General features: G+C 41.2%; 1 protein-coding gene across 7 annotated transcripts in view; it reads right to left on the bottom strand.

Moving 5' to 3' along the window:
* The window catches only part of LOC123749104 (tudor domain-containing protein 1), a 141,160-nt gene that overhangs the window by 69,751 nt on the left and 52,459 nt on the right, over positions 1–18,950 (bottom strand). For 5 of the 7 annotated variants that reach the window (XM_045731216.2, XM_045731213.2, XM_045731214.2 and 2 more), the window contains 4 exons: positions 17,130–17,262; positions 13,578–13,697; positions 5,543–5,604; positions 3,857–3,929 (listed from right to left, as the gene is read on the bottom strand). In XM_045731216.2, the coding sequence (XP_045587172.2) occupies positions 3,857–3,929; positions 5,543–5,604; positions 13,578–13,697; positions 17,130–17,262 (388 nt within the window). The remainder of the gene's footprint in view (positions 1–3,856; positions 3,930–5,542; positions 5,605–13,577; positions 13,698–17,129; positions 17,263–18,950) is intronic. The other 2 variants (XM_045731218.2, XM_045731219.2) reach the window with 2 other exon arrangements.

Genomic DNA, 18,950 nt, shown 5'->3' with positions numbered 1-18,950 from the left:
TTAATGTTTTTACTTGATAAGCTTAAAATCGCAAATTAATGCGTGTGTGTGTATGCAAGTGCTTATTTGTGTAATTATCTAAATTTAGTTACAGGACAAAAGCTATTCTCATAGCATGTTGTCTTCCCTATAATTTTTGTTAAATGAAGTTTTGAAGCTTCCTGTTGTCTAAGCATTCACTTCCCTTTCATTGAATTTATTCTATACGTCTACTACTCTGTTTGCAAATGGGAATTTAAATCTCTTTCAGGAAAAAGAACACCTTGGTGACTCCCTGGAAGCTAGTAGCCTGGGAAGTTCTACAGATTGATAGAGAATGAAAAGGAAATGTGTGAAACACTAAATGAACAGTTCCAAACTGTGCTTGTGCAAAATGAGGATTTCAGAGAAACAGACAAAACAGATTTCAGAGGACAACAGAATACTGTACTTAAGTGTCTTGAGACAAAGTGGAAGACGTTCAAGGAGTTAGGCACAAACAAAGCAGTTGGCCCAGATGACGTTTCACTTTAGGTTCTGAGATAACGTGCATCAGAGCTGGGCATTACACTTCAATTGATTTTTCGTGCATCTTTATGTGTAGCAATCTTAGCAGATATATAGAAAAAGGGAAACATGGTTCCAATCTACAAAACTGATAGCAGAGAAGACACTCTGAATTATAGACCCGTATTGTTGACAAGTGTGGTGGTCAAAACATTAGAAAAAATAGCTAAAACTAAATGGTAGAACACTTGAGAGAGAAATGATACAATAACAGACGAGTATGGCTTTCAAGCAGGAAGATCCTGTATAACGAATCTACTGAGTTTTTTATGATAGAGCCAAATAGATTGCATAGGAATGAGATGGTTAGATTACCCGTGTTTATTTAGACCCAAGAGGAAAAAAAAAAGCCTTTTGACAGTCTCAAGTGGACAGTAAGAGACTTAGATGACTGTCATGTCCTTCAAAATGACCGGGACAAAGTGTATAAAGCAACACTTGGCAAATAGCTTTTTCAGCTATGTTTTCATTCCATGTTTTCATTTTACTCTTTATGTTCAATTAGTATTAAGCTTTAGTCATTTAAGTTTTTCATGCCCGAAACGCTTTGTGTAATAGTGGCTTTAGGCATTGTATGTACCAGCCCTAACTATAAATCCATCACTCTTTGTAAAATCTCTTGTATGTATGTACCTTACCTAAATAAACATTTGATTTGATTTTTTATTTGAAATGGAATTCAATGTGAATAAATGGCACATTATGGAATGTGAAAGAGGAGAAAATTGGCCACACACACACAAGCTATAAATTACGTGGCAGAGTATTAAAGAACTCTGACAAAGAAAGAGATATAGGTAAGGTGCTGAATAGTAGACTGACACCAAAGGACCACATAAAGAACATTGTGTGAGGAGCCTATGCTGTGCTTTCCAACTTTAAAATCACCTATAAATACATGGATGGTAAAATATTAAAAAAAACTGTTCATAATTTTTGCGAGATCAAAATTGGAATAGGCAGCAGTTGTATGGTGCCCACATCTCAAGAAACACATCAATAAACTGGAAAAGGTGCAAAGGCATGCTACGAAATGCCTTCCAGAACTGAAAAACAAGAGCCAAGAGGAAAAGCTATAGGTCTTAAATATATCAAAGAAAGAAGATAGAAAAAATAGGTAATATGATCAATATATACAAAATAAGTAGGGTAACAGGAATTGACAAAATTGGCAAAGAGGTACAGTATTTTTTAAACCTACCACTTCAGAAACAAAAAAGGCATAGATTCAAACTAAGGTAATAGTTTAGCCAGAAAAAGATTAGAAAGTTCTCTTTTGCAAATAGAGTGGCGATGGTTGGAAGAGGGTAAGTGAGAAGGCCGTGAAGACCAAAACCATCAGTAATTTCAAAGCATTATATGACAGAGTACTGGGAAGACAGGACACCGTGAGTGTAGCACTCATCCTGTAACTACACTTAGGTAGTTACATGTCCTTTCAGATTCTTGCAAGTTATAAAAACCTACGGCAGACCAGAACCTTGTCCTCTCAAAGAGGCACATGGAGTCAGGAAAATTACTCAGCAAAGGATTAAGAGGAAATATCATCAGAATGGTAGAATGATACAAAGCACGCACCTGCAAGGAAAATATTAGCAATCCCTGACCACTAGACACTCAGTAGTTAGGTCATTACCTCCGCTAGTTACAGCTCTCACCTGTCTCCATTGCCATGTGGCAACCCCGACAGCTCGGGGTTCAACCGGTGAAACGTAATCGGTCATGCACCTGTTGCAATCAAAGCCAGAGTTCACTGTATCCCATCACCTTCCTTGTCCCAGTTTTTTTATGTGTTAGCTATCTTAAGGATTCTGTCCTGCAGGGGCCTTTGTATTTGTTATGATTTTTGGCATTGGGTTCAAGTGCATGCTCTTTCTCAACCAAACTGCTGCAGTGTGGTCGAGTTTACTGTGTGTGAACCTCGAGTCACTCTGGAGGGTTCGTATGTGTGTTCCATCAAGACCGCCTCCTCTCAAGGTGTATCTCTCTGGTTAAAGCAAGGGACTTTGAGTACTCTTTGAGACTGTAAGGTTAAGATAGACAAGGTTCTGTCTGTCTTAACTTCATGACATGGTGCATGGGGGGGGGGGGATGTATGCTTGCTAGATTTGCTGCACACCACCTATACCCTCCTCAGTTGTGTTCTTCCCCAAGCTAGGTGCAGTGTTTGCTTGAAAAGTGTCAACCATGTATGGGGTTCCATGTAGGATTTTCCTACTGGTACTGGGAAGCCTCTGCAGGTCCCTATGGCATGATTTGGCTATAGACCTTCACACTGAGCCTGTTCTTGAAGTATGCAAATTTCCAGCTTGATGTCTGCGAAGTGTGGTGTGTCTGGGTCTGATTTGGCCGAGTCCCCTCCCATTCTGGGACTGGGGCATAACAGGTGGCTGCTGCCTTAAAGGAGTTTTCCCAGTCTGTGTTGTTTGTGATGCTGCAGCTGTTTGGTTACCCCAGAGACAGACCCCATGATGTTCTTGATGTGGACTTGGAGTTGTTCATAATGACCACTGGTTCCAAGTATGCTGCTCCAGCCTTCTCTTGAGGTCTGGTTAATAGTGTTCACTAGGCTTTCTGTCCCCCCCATCCTTTGGTCTGTGCTCTAAACCATGAGCCGGAACCTCGATATAAGCCTAACATTTATATACACTGGCATCTGATTCCCGACAATGAATTATTCAAATTATTATACTACTACTATCACCGCCTTTAAGCCAATGCTTTTGCAAAAACAAACTATTTTAAAAACACTGCTGATAGCTGTTTTGATCTAGTTTTAATATTTTAAATAGAATGTGAAATTGGTTACTATTACTATCAAGTCAGTTTTGAGCAAGGGCAAAAAACAAAAATAAAAAACACTGCTGGTAATAACGCGCAGTGGTTATTGCAGTCGGCTCACAACCACAAGGTCCCTGGTTGGATTCCCTCGCAGGACACACACACACTTCATCAATGCTTCCTTGCATCTCATGTCTCTGTTCACCTAGCACAAGGGTAGATATATAGGAATTAGGGAATTTATGGGTTGCATCTTGGGTAAAGTCAGTTGCTGGCCTAGGGAGGGTCCTTGATAAGCTTAACAAGCCTCCTATATCCAGCAATAGGATTCCAAAATGAAGTCTACTTTTTAACCGTAAAGTTTTCAGTAGACTTTACATAAACTGGTATAATTCATACAATTAACTCGTTTCAAAGAGCAAACATTGCCAAAACATCCCTGTCCTGTCCGAGGATTGAACCTGGGTCCCTAGATTGTAAACCAAGGATGTAGACCACTGTGCTACAGGATAAAACTAGACAAATTTACCTTGTTGCCTCTTGGTTGACACTGTGTTACACTCGGTGCAGAGTCATCATTTGTGACGGCTGAAGCTGTAATGCTGTGGAAGAATTAAATAGACATTAAAGAAATTCTGCACTTCAGACATTTTGTATAATGATTTCCAGCATGAACTAAAATGGTTTAACACTGCTAATCTCAGTGTATTTATTTAATTATTTATATAGGCCTCCAGTAAAGTTCTGTGATTAATGCTAACTTTCCCACTATGCTATTAACATTGGTAATTACAGCGTAGTATTCTTGTTCCACTCCTCTTTCTTGTTTACATCAATGATATTCCTAATTCCTTATATCAATGATATTTCTATTCCTTCACTCAACATTTAAAGTCAATTCTATTTGCTGATGACAACTTTCATTTTCTCTAATGCTAACCCACTTATTCTAAATGATACTCTGAATACTGAACTGAAAGAAAGTCCACTCATTCTGCCTTGGCAATCCACTATTATTCACTCATCTATGCACATCTCACCTATAGTATCTGTGCCTGGGGGATCTACAACCCAAAATTACCTTTGACCACTAATTACTCAACATCAATCAGCTACACCTTTAACAAAGCCCAATCTCAGACAGCACACAGCTCCCTTACTGAAATCCTTGAATGTGTTAGGAATCAAGTCACTGCATGGCCTCTCAAGTGTGCTCTACATCTATATAACTATACAAAAGCAATACTTATCCTGACCTTAAGCACTTCCTTGAACAGAACATGGGCTCTAACAGAACCCACGGGCATCTCACGAGAAACGAATATCTTTTTCGTATCCCAAGAGTGCGACTTAATAAAAGCAAAAACATACTGCAAATCAAGGGTTCCTAAACTGTGGAATTCCCTCCCAAATGAGATGAAAAAATGTACTTCTCTTGTCCAGTTTAAAAGATAAACTGCAAACTACCTTATTAACTTTAACCAACATTCCTTGCCTCTTTTTACCTTTCGTGTCAACCTGTGTTTTGCTGTTATTGTGAACATTACTTATTAATTACCTCAAATTTGCCGTTCAAAAATACTGCTGTTCCTATGTACGATAAAGCATTATATGCTATTTTTCTTATTCTCGTCTAGTTTTAATAAACAGTAACTACTGTATGTACTGTTAGAGCAGTGTAGGGGTATGTGCTTGAGAGCCATACTCTGGAGAACTGTACCAGTAAACTCTGGCATTTTAACTAAGAGAAACATTTACATTAATAACAACAAATGATAAACTATACAAACCAGTCATTACAGCAGCTGTTGTTTATAAATGTCTCATAATTGTCAATTCTTTTCAAACCTTTCAACAATTCAATAATGTTCCCCCCCCCCCCATCCCTTGCTATTCTAAGTACAGTCTATTCCCCAATTACACCTACTCATTTTCTCCTTCATTTTGTGTTATGTTCTCCCTAAAACTGTAAATCACTTGCAAATGTCTTGAAAAATCTTTTGTGTTAGCCTACTTCTTGTTAGTACAGTATTCTCTCATCAAACCTTTACATAACCTATATAAACATTTGTGCAAAATGGTATTATTATTATTGTATAATCATAAACAAGAAAGTTAAAACTAGAACTTTCAATACTGCCAGATCGTATATAAATACTGTAACTGCAATCAAAATATGAATAAAAGTTCTCACAACAAATGCCTAGTTACATACCCTTGTTTGGTGTTGAAGTTTACTTTTCCCGGCTGACCAAACGCCACGTCATTTTTTTTGTGCTGTAAATACAAAAATGACAAATATTTCTGCATAGTTTTTAATTTAGGAGATTTATTTTAAAGGGATATTCTACACTTCTATTCATCCTGCATCCTTGCACTATGCACGTTATAAAATGGCATTCCTCTGGTGCGCTGAAAATAAACCTGTCCCAAAAATAGTATTTTTCTTTTTGTGTTGTTAATTAACACTCAGGAAGTATGAAATCCAAGTAAAAAGTCTCTACCTCTAGAAGTTTAGCTGCTGTGGTCTGAAGAAGTTGCATTTTTTGGTAAAAAAAAAGGCATTAAATATAATGAAATGCCATTTTCTGGGCGAGTCCCAGAGGCTCCCCAGAGCTTACCAGGCTGATATGTATGTACTGTATTAGACTGTGGCATCAGAGAGGCATGAGGAGCAATGGCCTATAGAAACCCCCCATGTGGTTGGAAGCATTCCATATCTACCATCAACCAGGTTAGGCACCCAGAAAGGTGGGCATCCCAAAACAAACTCCACCTGGTTAAAATTGCTACCGAAAGCTGAACTATCCAGCAGAACTCAACAATCTGAAAACAAGCAAACAAGCATGACATCACAACCACTGCCACGCTGCTGTCTGCCCAGCTCCTCCCTTCCCGGGAGAGGGAAGGTGGAATCCCAGACCCCTGTGCCGGCCATCCAACGTCAGTACAGAAGCTGAATATCAAAAACGTGAAACTCTCCGACCGGAGCGAGAGAGGGTTGCCGGGAATCCTCCAGGACTCACCCAGAAAATGGTGTTTCATTACATTCAACGCTGGTTTTCTGTGGAGAGGCCCTCCATCTCCCTGGAGCTACCTAACCACAGAAAAGAAAAAGAGGGACTTACCCGGAGGCAGCCGCGACTCACACCTCAACTCAAAGTCGAGACAACTCGCTGCAACCTAAGGCGACACACGCCCAACTAGGGCAAGGAAAATTGACTAGGTAACGGGTGGCCAGGACCCTGTTCAACCTCCCAAGTCATTGTGCTCGAATGCCAGCCCAAGACATATTACCAAATATGGCAGCTAAAGCAGCAAATTTGCGAATGTCAAGGACACGAGGATAGACCGCAGGTTGGCTGGACCGAAAAACCCTGTAGACGACCTGGGAGATCCGAGATGAGAAGGGATGAAGGAAAACTGGGTCAACCCAAAGCGCATCACCGGCCACCAAGGCTGTGGCACACAAATAATGGCAAAGAGCCACAATTGGGCAACACATGATGTACCCCTAGCCAAACCAACCAATCTACAACCCAAGAACCCCTCTGGAAAGCCTCAGTCTCGTTCTTTGCCAGAAAAGGAGACGGCTGCAAATGAACAAACATACTACCAGGACCGAAAGAGCTGAAACCACTGCACCTGAGGAGAGCATGAAGCTCCCGACCTGACGCCCCCCCCCCCCCCCCCGCCCAAGAGGCAAATGCCAGCAAGAAAATAGCCTTATCAAAACAATTCCAAATGAGCAGGCCAGAGGTGGAACAATGCACGTGATAGCATGCAAAACAGCGCAGAAGTAACATCCACCCCAAACGCAAGCAGAAGTGGCTCTGCCAACACTGCACGATGATATGAGGTGACAGTATTCAGCATAAGAAGACGGTCTAGAAACAGCCAAGAGAGAGGACAAAACAACCTGATCCAAAACCGAAGACAACCTACGAAGAGAGAAAAAATGACAAGAGGACCTCTAGGAGACTTCATACTGCCGCCAAGATGAAACACACAGGTTAGATACCATCAAAAAAGCCATCTGATCACAAAACATGTGGTGATAAACCCGCATCAGAAAAACCAGAAGCAAAGATCGAAGAAGATCGAAGTTTGGACACCGAGCAAGCAGCGCCAGAAACAAAGGCTGGGCCAGCCACCAAGGGGGCAACAGGACAATTCTCCCCTGGCAAGTCTCCAACTGAACCAGAACCCGAAGCAACAGCTGAACCGGTGGGAAGAGGCATTAGGGAACCCCACCTCGATCGGTCCTGCCGAAAGGCATCGACCCAGACGGCCTTGCCATCGGAGCAAGGCTGGCCTAAAAAAAACTGTCAGATCTGGTAGTATTAGTTAATTTCAACCTGGTTATGAGGAGGGCGAGGGCCTTGCTGTCAGGGAAGGGCGCCGTATATACCGGGAAATGCCTCGACCATGCCTACACAAAGAGCACCGGTACATCAGGCAGAGCCAACAGAAAGAGTCGGCATCTACCTTCTATTGTGTGGAAAAGGAAATGAACCGGGATAGGCCATCCACCATGATGTTGGACACCCCCTGGATGTAAACATCCATGACAGCCAAACCCTGAGAACTCAGCAAACGAGTCACCTGGAGCCAGCAGACAAGTCACCTGGAGCCACCAGCCCAGAAGAGCCAAGGACAGCATTGACCCCCCCCCCCCTCGGTTCAGGCAATGAACCACAGTCCAAATGGAGCCGGATCATCAATCCATGAGCGATACGAGCCCTTTGAAGTGACAGCCACACTGCCGCAAACTCATGCACTGCGCTGAGAGCCTGATGGAACGACAGACCCCACCGACCCTGGCCAGCCTGGTGAACGCTGGTCACAAAACACCAGCCAAGAGACAATGCATTCGTGAACACATCGAGTGAGGGCTCTGGTAGGTGCCAGGGCACTGAACCCTGAAAAACCCAAAGAGGAAGCCAGCGACGCAGTGGGTGATGCAAGGTCCCTGGGGGCCCATCCCAACGATAGCAACAATGGTGGAAGGGACGTCCTCGAAGGAACCAGAATAGCCACCAAGACCACACCCGACCCAGTGGGTAAACTAGCACGGCTAAGTTCAGACTCCCACACAGCTGCTCGAGCAACTGACGAGTGACCCAGGAGCCCCCAGAAACAGCCAATGGTGGGACCGCATTAGCAGCAATGACCCCGGAGGAAGAGACAAGGAAGCAGTCCGAGAGTCCCAGACAAAACCCAGCCAAGTTCGAACCTAAGAGGGAATCAGATGGGACTTCCTCCAGTTCACCAAGAACCCAAACCTGGCGAGCTGGGAAAGAATCAAACCCCTGGCACGCAGACCAGCTGGCCCACACCAGCCAGTCGTCGAGGTAGACCAGAACCTCTAACATAGAGGAACCTCTAACATGAGAACATAATCTCATTTAACTACCAATGTGTACTATAGCTCTGCCTTTCCTTTCAAAAAGTCTTAACTTTATTTTAAAAAAAAAAATTGTCATCTATATTATTCTCTCTTTTTTTTCTTTTTTACTCCCTTGTCCCATTGTACACTGGCTTTGCCTGTGTCCTCTAGTATAAACTTTATCATCCACTGTACCTGAGTGTATCTCTATTTCATCTACCTCATTTTGTTTTAGTGTAACTTTAGTATTCAACTACAGTGTACTTATAATATTATAGTAAGCTATTTGTTTTATAGATTTCTTAATTCTTTTATATTTTTATTGGTCATCTATTGTTATTAATTATTCTAGTTTATTTTTACTTTTCTTAAGTTCCCATTAAGTTTTTATTACTTACATTACCATTAGGTTTATATTAAGAATTTTTATTCTACTTTTTCTTTGTAACCCAGGTTTAATTACTTACATTACCATTAGGTTTATATTACTTTAAAATTTTTATTCTACTTTTTCTTTGTAACCCAGGTTGCCTAACCTCACCACCATTGCTCCATTGTGCTCTTGGCTTTGCCTGTGCAATTTTGATCATTAGTGCAAATTGCTGCCCGAAACGCTGCGCGTACTAGTGGCTTTACAAGACTGTAATTACCATATTATGTATCCTCACATTCCCAATGTACCTTCTTGTATATGCATAAATAAATAAATAAATAAATAAATTATTACCTTCAGTGTACCTGAAAGTACCTTTAAGCAACCTACCTCATTTTTGTGTATAGTTTTATATATTCTTTTTTCATATCTAGTTCTTTTATAATTGCCATTTTTGGCTTTTCTGTAAAACAGCCCTCTTATGCAAACTATTATAGACCCAGATTTTAACCTCTTATTTAGTATCTATGACAATCATCACTTTAATGATTAAAATTGCAGGTATTATACAGCAAATGATGTAAACAATGTTTTAGCGTGCAATCACAATGTTTCTGTATTTTTCCCATGACCAGAGAACACAAATTAACAGGGGTTAGAAGAAAATTAGCCTAATTAGCCCTGAGCAGCACAAGGGTTAAGGGCCAAGAGCCCCTTATCTAAGTCCTCCGGTGGTAATTTTAAATGTTATGAATTTACTTTTCATCTTATTTTAGTGGAAATTAGCAAACTTTAAAATGCTGTACTCACCTATTTGTGCCTGCGGGTGATGAGCTTCGCCTCTTTGGTCCCGGCTCTCAACTGTCAATCAACTGGTGTACAGATTCCTGAGCCTACTGGGCTCTATCATATCTATATTTAAAACTGTGTATGGAATCAGCCTCCACCACATCACTGCCTAATGCATTCCACCTGTTAACTACTATGACACTGAAAACGTTCTTTCTAACGACCTTGTGGCTCATTTGGGTACTCAGTTTCCACCTGTCCCCCCTTGTTCGCATACCATCAGTGTTGAATAGTTTAACCTTGTCTACCCTGTCAATTCCCCCTGAGGATTTTGTAGGTAGTGATCATGTCTCCCTTTACTCTTCTGTCTTCCAGTGTTGTAAGGTGCATTTCCCGCGGCCTTTCCTCGTAACTCATGCCTCTTAGTTCTGGGATTAATTTAGTGGCATACCTCTGAACTTTTTCCAGCTTCGTCTTGTGCTTGATTAGGTATGGGCTCCATGCTGGGGCCGCATACTCCAGGATTGGTCTTACATATGTGGTATACAAGATTCTGAATGATTCCTTACACAGGTTCCTGAAGGTTTTGATGTTATCTAGCCTTGCATATGCCGCAGACATTATTCTTTTTATTTGGGCTTCAGAAGATAGGTTTGGTGTGATATCAACTCCTAGATCTTTCTCTCTGTCCATTTCATTAAGTACTTCATCTCCTATTCTGTATCCTGTGTCTGGCCTCCTGTTTCCACTGCCTAGTTTCATTACTTTAAATTTACTCGGGTTAAACTTTAGCAGCCATTTATTGGACCATTCAAAATTCAGTTTGTCTAAGTCATCTTGTAGCCTTCTACTATCATCCTCTGTTTCGATCCTCCTCATAATTTTTGCATCATCAGCAAACATTGAAAGAAACGAGTCTATACCCTCTAGGAGATCATTTACATATATTAGAAACAGCATAGGTCCAAGGACTGACCCCTGCGGAACTCCACTTGTGACATCTCGCCAATCTGAGACCTCATCCCTCACAGTGACTCGTTGTCTTCTGCTGCTTAGGTACTCCCTTATCCAATGGAGTACCTTCCCTTTCACTCCAGCCTGCATCACCAGCTTTTTCACTAGCTTCTTGTGTGGTACTGTATCAAAGGCTTTCTGGCAATCCAAAAATATGCAGTCTGCCCATCCCTCTCTTTCCTGATTTTTGTTGCCTGGTCGTAGAATTCAATTAACCCTGTGAGGCAGGACTTGCCATCCCTGAACCCGTGTTGATGTTGTGTTACAAAATTCTTTTGCTCCAGGTGTTCTACTAGCTTTCTTCGCACAATCTTCTCCATCAGCTTGCATGGTATGCAGGTTAGGGACACTGGCCTGTAGTTCAGTGCCTCCTGTCTATCCCCCCCTTTCTTGTATATCGGGACTACATTAGCTGCTTTCCAAATTTCTGGCAGTTCCCCTGTTGCCAGTGATTAGTTATACACTATGGAGAGTGGCAGGCACAATGCTTCTGCTCCTTCCTTTAGTATCCAAGGGGAGATTCCATCTGGGCCTATGGCCTTTGTCACATCCAACTCTATTAAAAACTTCTTTACTTCCCCACTGTTAATCTCAAACTTTTCTAGTGATTCCTGGTTAACAATTCCCTCTCTTATCCCTCGAATTTCTTCTTGCTCTAAGGTGAAGACCTCCTGGAATTTCTTATTCAGTACCTCACACACTTCCTTGTCGTTTGCAGTGAATCCTTCTGGCCCTATCCTTAATTTCATTACCTGTTCCTCTATTGTTGTTTTTCTCCTGATGTGGCTGCACAGCAATTGAGGTTGAGTCTTTGCTTTGCTTGCAATGTCATTTTCGTATTGTCTTTCTGCCTCTCTTCTCATCCTGACATTCATTCCGCCATGGGTTTCTCATTTTCATTTCATTGTTTTCTTTTTGGACTGGGACAAATTTGTTTGCTGCCTCCTTGCACTTCTGTGTGATGTAGTCCATGTCTTGGGCCGTCTTTTCCCCTGAGCTCTGTTTTCCATGTTATATATGTTAGGAATTTTCTTATCTCCTCATAGTTTCCCTTTCACAATGCCAGCCTTTTGTTTTCAGTACCCCCCTCCTCGAGTTCAATAACCCTTCTTCAACTAGATACTCAAACGTCAGTACACTGTGGTCGCTCATTCCTACTGGGGCCTCAAAGTCGATTTCCCTTATGTCAGAGTCGTTCAGAGTGAAGACTAAGTCGAGTCTCGCTGGTTCATTGTTTTCTCTCATCCTAGTGGGTTCCCTGACATGTTGGCTTAGAAAGTTTCTTGTCGCCACCTCCATTAGTTTGGCTCTCTATGTATCCTCTCCTCTATGAGGTTCCTTGTTCTCCCAGTCTATCCTTCAGTGACTGAAGTCCCTCATGATGAGCAGATGGGATCTATTTCCACAGGCAGCAGAGGCTGCCTTCTCAATTATAGTGTTAACTGACATCATGTTGTTGTCATACACTTGCCTTGGTCTTCTGTCATTTGGTGGAGGGTTATATATCACTGCTACTAATACTTTTGGTCCTCCCATTGTAATGGTGCCTGTTATATAGTCTCTGAATCCCTCACAGCCCGGGATGACCATCTCCTTGAAACTCCATTCCTTTCTCATTAGTCTCATTAGTTCTGTGTTCAATCCTGTGTGTGAGCTACTGTATGTGTATACTGAATGGTCAACAGAGGTGCCAGGGCAGAAACCTGGCACACCTCTCTCGAGGCGTCATCGATCACACTTCACTCGAGGCGTCATCGATCACACTTCACTCGAGGCGTCATCGATCACACTTCACTCGAGGCGTCATCGATCACACTTCACTCGAGGCGTCATCGATCACACTTCACTCGAGGCGTCATCGATCACACTTCACTCGAGGCGTCATCGATCACACTTCACTCGAGGCGTCATCGATCACACTTCACTCGAGGCGTCATCAATCACACTTCATTCAAAGCGTCATCGAATGTCATCAATTACATTTCACTTCACACTTCACTTGAGACTTTCATTCCAACTTGATTTTCCATTGTTGGGGACACGAAGCCTGTTAGGCTTACATAAGCCCCCCCACCTCTACATTTTCACTGCTAGGTGAACATAGGCATCAGGTGAAATGAAACATACCCAAACATTTTCCATCCTGTGTGGGATATGAAACTGGGACCTTCCAATTGTGACTTGACTGCACTGACAATAAACCGCCGGCTTTCTGTCCTCTACAAGGCCACTAGTATCAGTGGTCCTCAGGTAAATTCAGGAAAATAACCATGTCCTAATTAAATTGAGTTTATTCCCTCCTCTAACATGTACCTCTACCTTCCTGATCAGTCTTCTGTAAGTTACAGTATCAAATATTTTGCTCAAATCTAGGTACAGCATAGTCATAATCTATGACTATCGCTTCTATGACTATCTGACTATCCACAACCGCTTTAGAGATGCGAAAATTTCTCAAATGTTTACTTACATTTCATTTACTCTAAGTATTACCACCATTAAACTAGTAAAACATCTTCTAAATATTTCCTGTGACATCTTCATAAATCTATATTTCTTAAGATCTGAATGAATGGTACTTTAAATAATCACTAAAAATAATTTAAAAACAAAAATAATAATGTGCACACTATAAGGGGAAACCAATCACACACACCCAATAAATCTTGCATGTAGGACACTTACTTTTAAAGAGATCATTTTTCCACGTCCTAGAGAAACCTGGTGGGGATGGGTTGGGTTGAGTTGAGGCGATGCAAGTGGTGGCTCGTTTTTGGTTACCCTTGTAACACGTTCATCCACCTGCTTCAAAGTACATAGACTTTACTATACCAAGAGAGCCAATAAACCAAAATACAAGTACACATTACGCGTGTTCTGCATATACTGCACAAACACACACACACACACAGGGACACGATAAGGGGCACACGCACTAGGGGACACAGGTGGAAACCGAGTGCCCAAATGAGCCACAGAGATATTAGAAAAAACTTTATTAGTGTCAGAGTGGTTGATAAATGGAATGCATTAGGAAGTGATGTGGTGGAGGCTGACTCCATACACAGTTTCAAGTGTAGATATGATAGAGCCCAATAGGCTCAGGAACCTGTACACCTGTTGATTGACGGTTGAGAGGCGGGACCAAAGAGCCAGAGCTCAACCCCCGCAAGCACAACTAGGTGAGTACACACACATACAGTATAGCCTTTTCTATAAATTCATTAAAAACAAGCTGCAGGTAATGGATAATATTCAGAGGTTGAAAATGGGGAACAGATACATGGAAAATAAAAAGGAAATGTATGAAACATTAAACGAAACGTTCCAAAGTGTGTTTGTACAAGATGAGATCTTCAGGGAACCAGACACAATAAGAATTCCAGAGAACAACATAGAGCACATAGAACAGCATAGGTGTCTAGAGACGAAGTGAAACAAATGCTCTTGCAGCTAAGTAAGAACAAAGCAGTTGGCCCAGATGGAGCTTCACCATGGGTTCTGAGAGAATGTGCAGTTGAGCTCAGCATACCACTTTGGTTGATTTTTCAGACATCCCTGTGTACAGGAGTCATAGCAGATGTACAGAGACAGGCTAACATAGTTCCAATCTACAAAAGTGGCAGCAGGGAAGACCCCCTCCATTATAGACCTGTATCATTGATAAGTGTAATAGTCAAAATATTGGAAAAATAATAAAAACTAAATGGGTAGAACACCTGGAGAGAAATAATATAATATCAGACAGACAGTATGGTTTTCGATCTGGAAGATCCTGTGTCTCGAATTTATTCAGTTTCTATGATAGAGCCACAGAGATTTTACAGGAAAGAGATGGTTGGGTTGACTGCATCTATCTGGACCTAAAAAAGGCTCTTGACAGAGTTCCCCATAAGAGGTTGTTCTGGAAACTATAAAATATTGGAGGAGTGACAGGTAAGCTTCTAACAGGGATGAAAAATTTTCTGACTGATAGAAAAATGAGGGCAGTGATCAGAGGCACTGTATCGGACTGGAGAAATGTCACAAGTGGAGTACCACAGGGTTCAGTTCTTGCACTGGTGATGTTCATTGTCTACATAAATGATCTACCAGTTGGAATACAGAATTATATGAACATGTTTGCTGATGATGCTAAGATAATAGGAAGGATAAGAAACTTAGATGATTGTCATGCCCTTCAAGAAGACCTGGACAGAATAAGTATATGGAGCACCACTTGGCAAATGGAATTTAATGTGAATAAATGTCATGTTATGAAACGTGGAATAGGTGAACATAGGCCCCATACAACCTATAAATTATGTGAGAAATCCTAAAGAATTCTGATAAAGAAAGAGATCTAGGGGTGGTTCTAGATAGAAAACTTTCTCCTGAGGATCACAAAGAACGTTATGCGAGGAGCCTATGCCATGCTTTCTAACTTCAGAATTGCTTTTAAATACAGTACATGGATGGCGAAATACTAAAGAAATTGTTCACGACTTTTGTTAGGCCAAAGCTGGAATATGCAGTGGTTGTGTGGTGCCCATATCTTAACACTTTCGCTCAGCGACGACTCAGCATTGAGTTGCCCATTTACTAGAGGGATGTCCGGCGAGGACTCGGCATTGAGTCCTCCGGGCAGCAAAAGTAGCGGCGTTTTTGGGAAGGTCTTGCCACAATTTTGGACATTATATGAAAATACTCCTGTAGGGAATTTCATTATGAATAAATTAATACCAAAATAAAAGGCCTAGGATGAGAATTGAGGTAACAAAGTTGAAAACAGAATACCCATTTTATTGTTCTTTATTAGCGCTCACGGGGGTAACGCTCTGTCACTTTCTGTTTGCTCTAGGTGGTAAGCCGGGCTTTTGGACTTTATATTTGCTTATACGCCTGTAGGGAATTCTATTGCGAATACAATGATACCAAAATGAAAGACCTAGGACGAGAATTGAGATGTCCAAAGTGTTGAGAGTGTATACATTTTATTGCTCCTGCACGCACCCGTGTAGCACGCTCTCATTTTCACACTTTCTCGCCGGGCTTTTGGGATTCATATGCATTTAGACCTGTAGAGAATTTCATTGCAAATACATTGATACCAAAATGAAAGACCTAGGACCAGAAATGGGGTAACAAAGTTGAAAACAGAATACCCAATATATTGCTCTTTATTAGCGCTCACACGGGTAACGCTCTGTCACTTTCTCTGTTTGCTCTGGGTGGTACGCCGGGCATTTGATTTGGATTTCATATTTGCATATACTCCTGTAGGGAATTCTATTGCGAACACAATGATATCAAAACCTAGGACGAGAATTGAGATATCCAAAGTGAAGAGAGAGCTCTTGCCCGCTTCCGGATAAGACACTCTCACTTTCTCACCTGGCTTTTGGGATTTATATTCATTTAGTCCTGTAGAGAATTCTATTACGAACACATTGATACCAAATTGAAAAACCTAGGACGAGAATTGAGATGACAAAGTTGAAAAGAGTATACACTTTTCAGAATTACCGCGCTCTATAATGTAAGGAGAGGCACTTGGGGTGGCGCAGTGCTCTCTTTCTGGTAACCGCGGCCTGATTTCATCACATCGGCGGGAGGAGATTGCTGCTGTTTTTTATATTATATGCATATACTCCTGTTGGGAATTCTATTGTGAACACATTGATACCAAAATGAAAGACCTAGGACGAGAATTGAGTTGGCAAAACTGAAAAGAGTGTAAACATTTTATCAGGCTTGTGTTCTCCCGGGTAACTTTCTCTCACTTTCTCTGTTTGTTGCAGATGGTAAGTCGGGCTTTTGGAGTTAATATGCATTTAGTCCTCTAGAGAATTCTATTGCGAACATATTGATACCAAATTGAATATCTTAGGACTAGAATTGAGGTGACAAAGTTGAAAAGAGTATATACTTTTCAGAATTACTGCATGCTCCTGGGGAGCGTGCGGAAATGCCCAGACCCACCTTAGATAGTGAGAGGCTCGCTCGCGCAGAGTGCGAAAGTGTTAAGATAGGAATAGATTAGTGCATAATACAATGAAAGAAGAGCAGAGTTAGGTATATAATATCTGATTTTGGAGAGTGTACCAACTGTTTTAGACTTCTTAGTTATGTGTTGTATGTGAGTGCTGAAGTTGAGTCTATTGTCTAGGAATACGCCATGCCAATATTTATGCTAATTCACATAGTATGTGAAATCCCTTAATTCACATACTAAACAAAAATACTGGTTCTACTTACCATTTGATCATATGCCTTTTGTAAGTCTCTCTCTCTCCGTCTTTTACCTCTCTCTTCATCCGTCATCGCCAATTCCACCCTCAAATTCATAGGTGACTTATGGTCCAATGCAGATATCATGGTCATTGCATCCCTGTGAAAATATGTATACAGAAATAACATGAACCACTATAATTAAAAAATCTAGTGTTGAATGTGATGAAAAGCCTCTTTCTAGAGGAGGCCCGATGGTTTCCTGTAAGGACGGGTCCCTTTTCAAGTGCACTTTGGATGAAACAAAGTAAATGCCTTTTCATGTGAAACATTATATTTGAAACTCCTACCAAAGCAGCAGCTAGCCTGCACACTCACATTGTGGAGTGTAATTTGGTTAGATTCATTCTCATTTAAAACAAATTAAGAGACACTCCTAATGTCAGAGAGATTAAGCACCCAAAACTGAGAGCAGAATTGGGGGCAGAAACACAAGAAGCTGAAATAGATTATGACAAAGATGCCGCAACCTTTCAAAACATGATTGACGGTGAAATTACAGATTTAGTTATAAAAAAAAAAAGCCAGAGGAGAAAAATCAGTGTTGATGAAATTGACAAAAGAATTATTAAAAGGAAAAGGTAACACGGAAAATTTTGGATATATTTTGACTGCATTCTTGACTTTATGGATACAAATAAAAGTGAGTTTGGCACTCTGGCGATGATGAGCATATACAGTATGTACATGCAGTTTTTCCAAACAAGAGCAAAGAGAATGAAATAAATTTCAGTTGAAGACACTTTTGCAAAGTCTTTGAAGAAACCTGGCATTGAATTATCTGCACCTGGCTCATTACATGATGATCCAAACACTTTAACATTGTAAGGGCATGAGCTTGCTACTTCTCATCCTCACTAAAGGAGGGGAACACGTGTAACAATCTTTATGGGAATTGTTACGTCCTCTCTGGAGGCTTGCAGTACTCAAACAGTTGTATACCAGGGGCCAGATTCACGAAGCAAACTGCAAGTACATACGAATGAGTACATCTTTCCTCAATCTCTGACGGCTTTGGTTACATTTATTAAACAGTTTACAAGCATGAAAACTTCCCAATCAACTGTTATTATTATAAACAGCCTCCTGGTGCTTCGGAGCTCATTACCCGTTTAATAATTGTAAACAAAGCTGCCAAAAATTGATAAAAGACGTACAAGTTCATAAGTACTTGCATAACTGCTTTGTGAACCTGGCCCCTAGTCATTAGGACATTCTGTTCCGGTAGTACAGTCGAGTTTGTTCTCGACTCACAATCGAGAATTCTGGGTTCATATCCCCGGTTTGAAATGGTTAGGCAAGTTTCCTTTCACCTAATATGTCTGTCCAACCTAGCAGTAAATAGGTACCCAGGAGTTAGTCGGCTTGTTTTGGGGTTGCATCCTACGAGGGTCAGTAATTCAGTGTTAGGGGGGGAGGACCTTGATATAAGCCTAACATGAACTGTATATACAATCTGGCTGCCTGTCCCTTGACACAATGATTTAATATTATTCCTATTTTTAATTATAAAGGGCTCCATTTGTTTATTGTGTATATTATTTTTATTTTAGCTAGTTAAGGAATGCACCACCAAGTCCTGCACTGGTTACTGTTGTTCCAACTGTTATTGTAAATCCCTTTGGAGAATGACTTTATCATGATTGTAATTATTATGCAGGTCAGTCAACTCAGCCCCAACACGATCTAATAGCTCCTGAATCTCTGGGAACAGTTGGAGTGGGGCATGAATCTGTCTACTATTTTTCTGCTGCTGACAATGTGCACATTGTACCATGTACTTGGCTG

Source organism: Procambarus clarkii, chromosome 31 (genome assembly GCF_040958095.1).
Source record: "Procambarus clarkii isolate CNS0578487 chromosome 31, FALCON_Pclarkii_2.0, whole genome shotgun sequence".
Lineage (NCBI taxonomy): Eukaryota > Metazoa > Arthropoda > Malacostraca > Decapoda > Cambaridae > Procambarus > Procambarus clarkii.
Note: the sequence above shows the minus strand (reverse complement) of the source record. Positions and strands in the feature narration are given on the sequence as shown.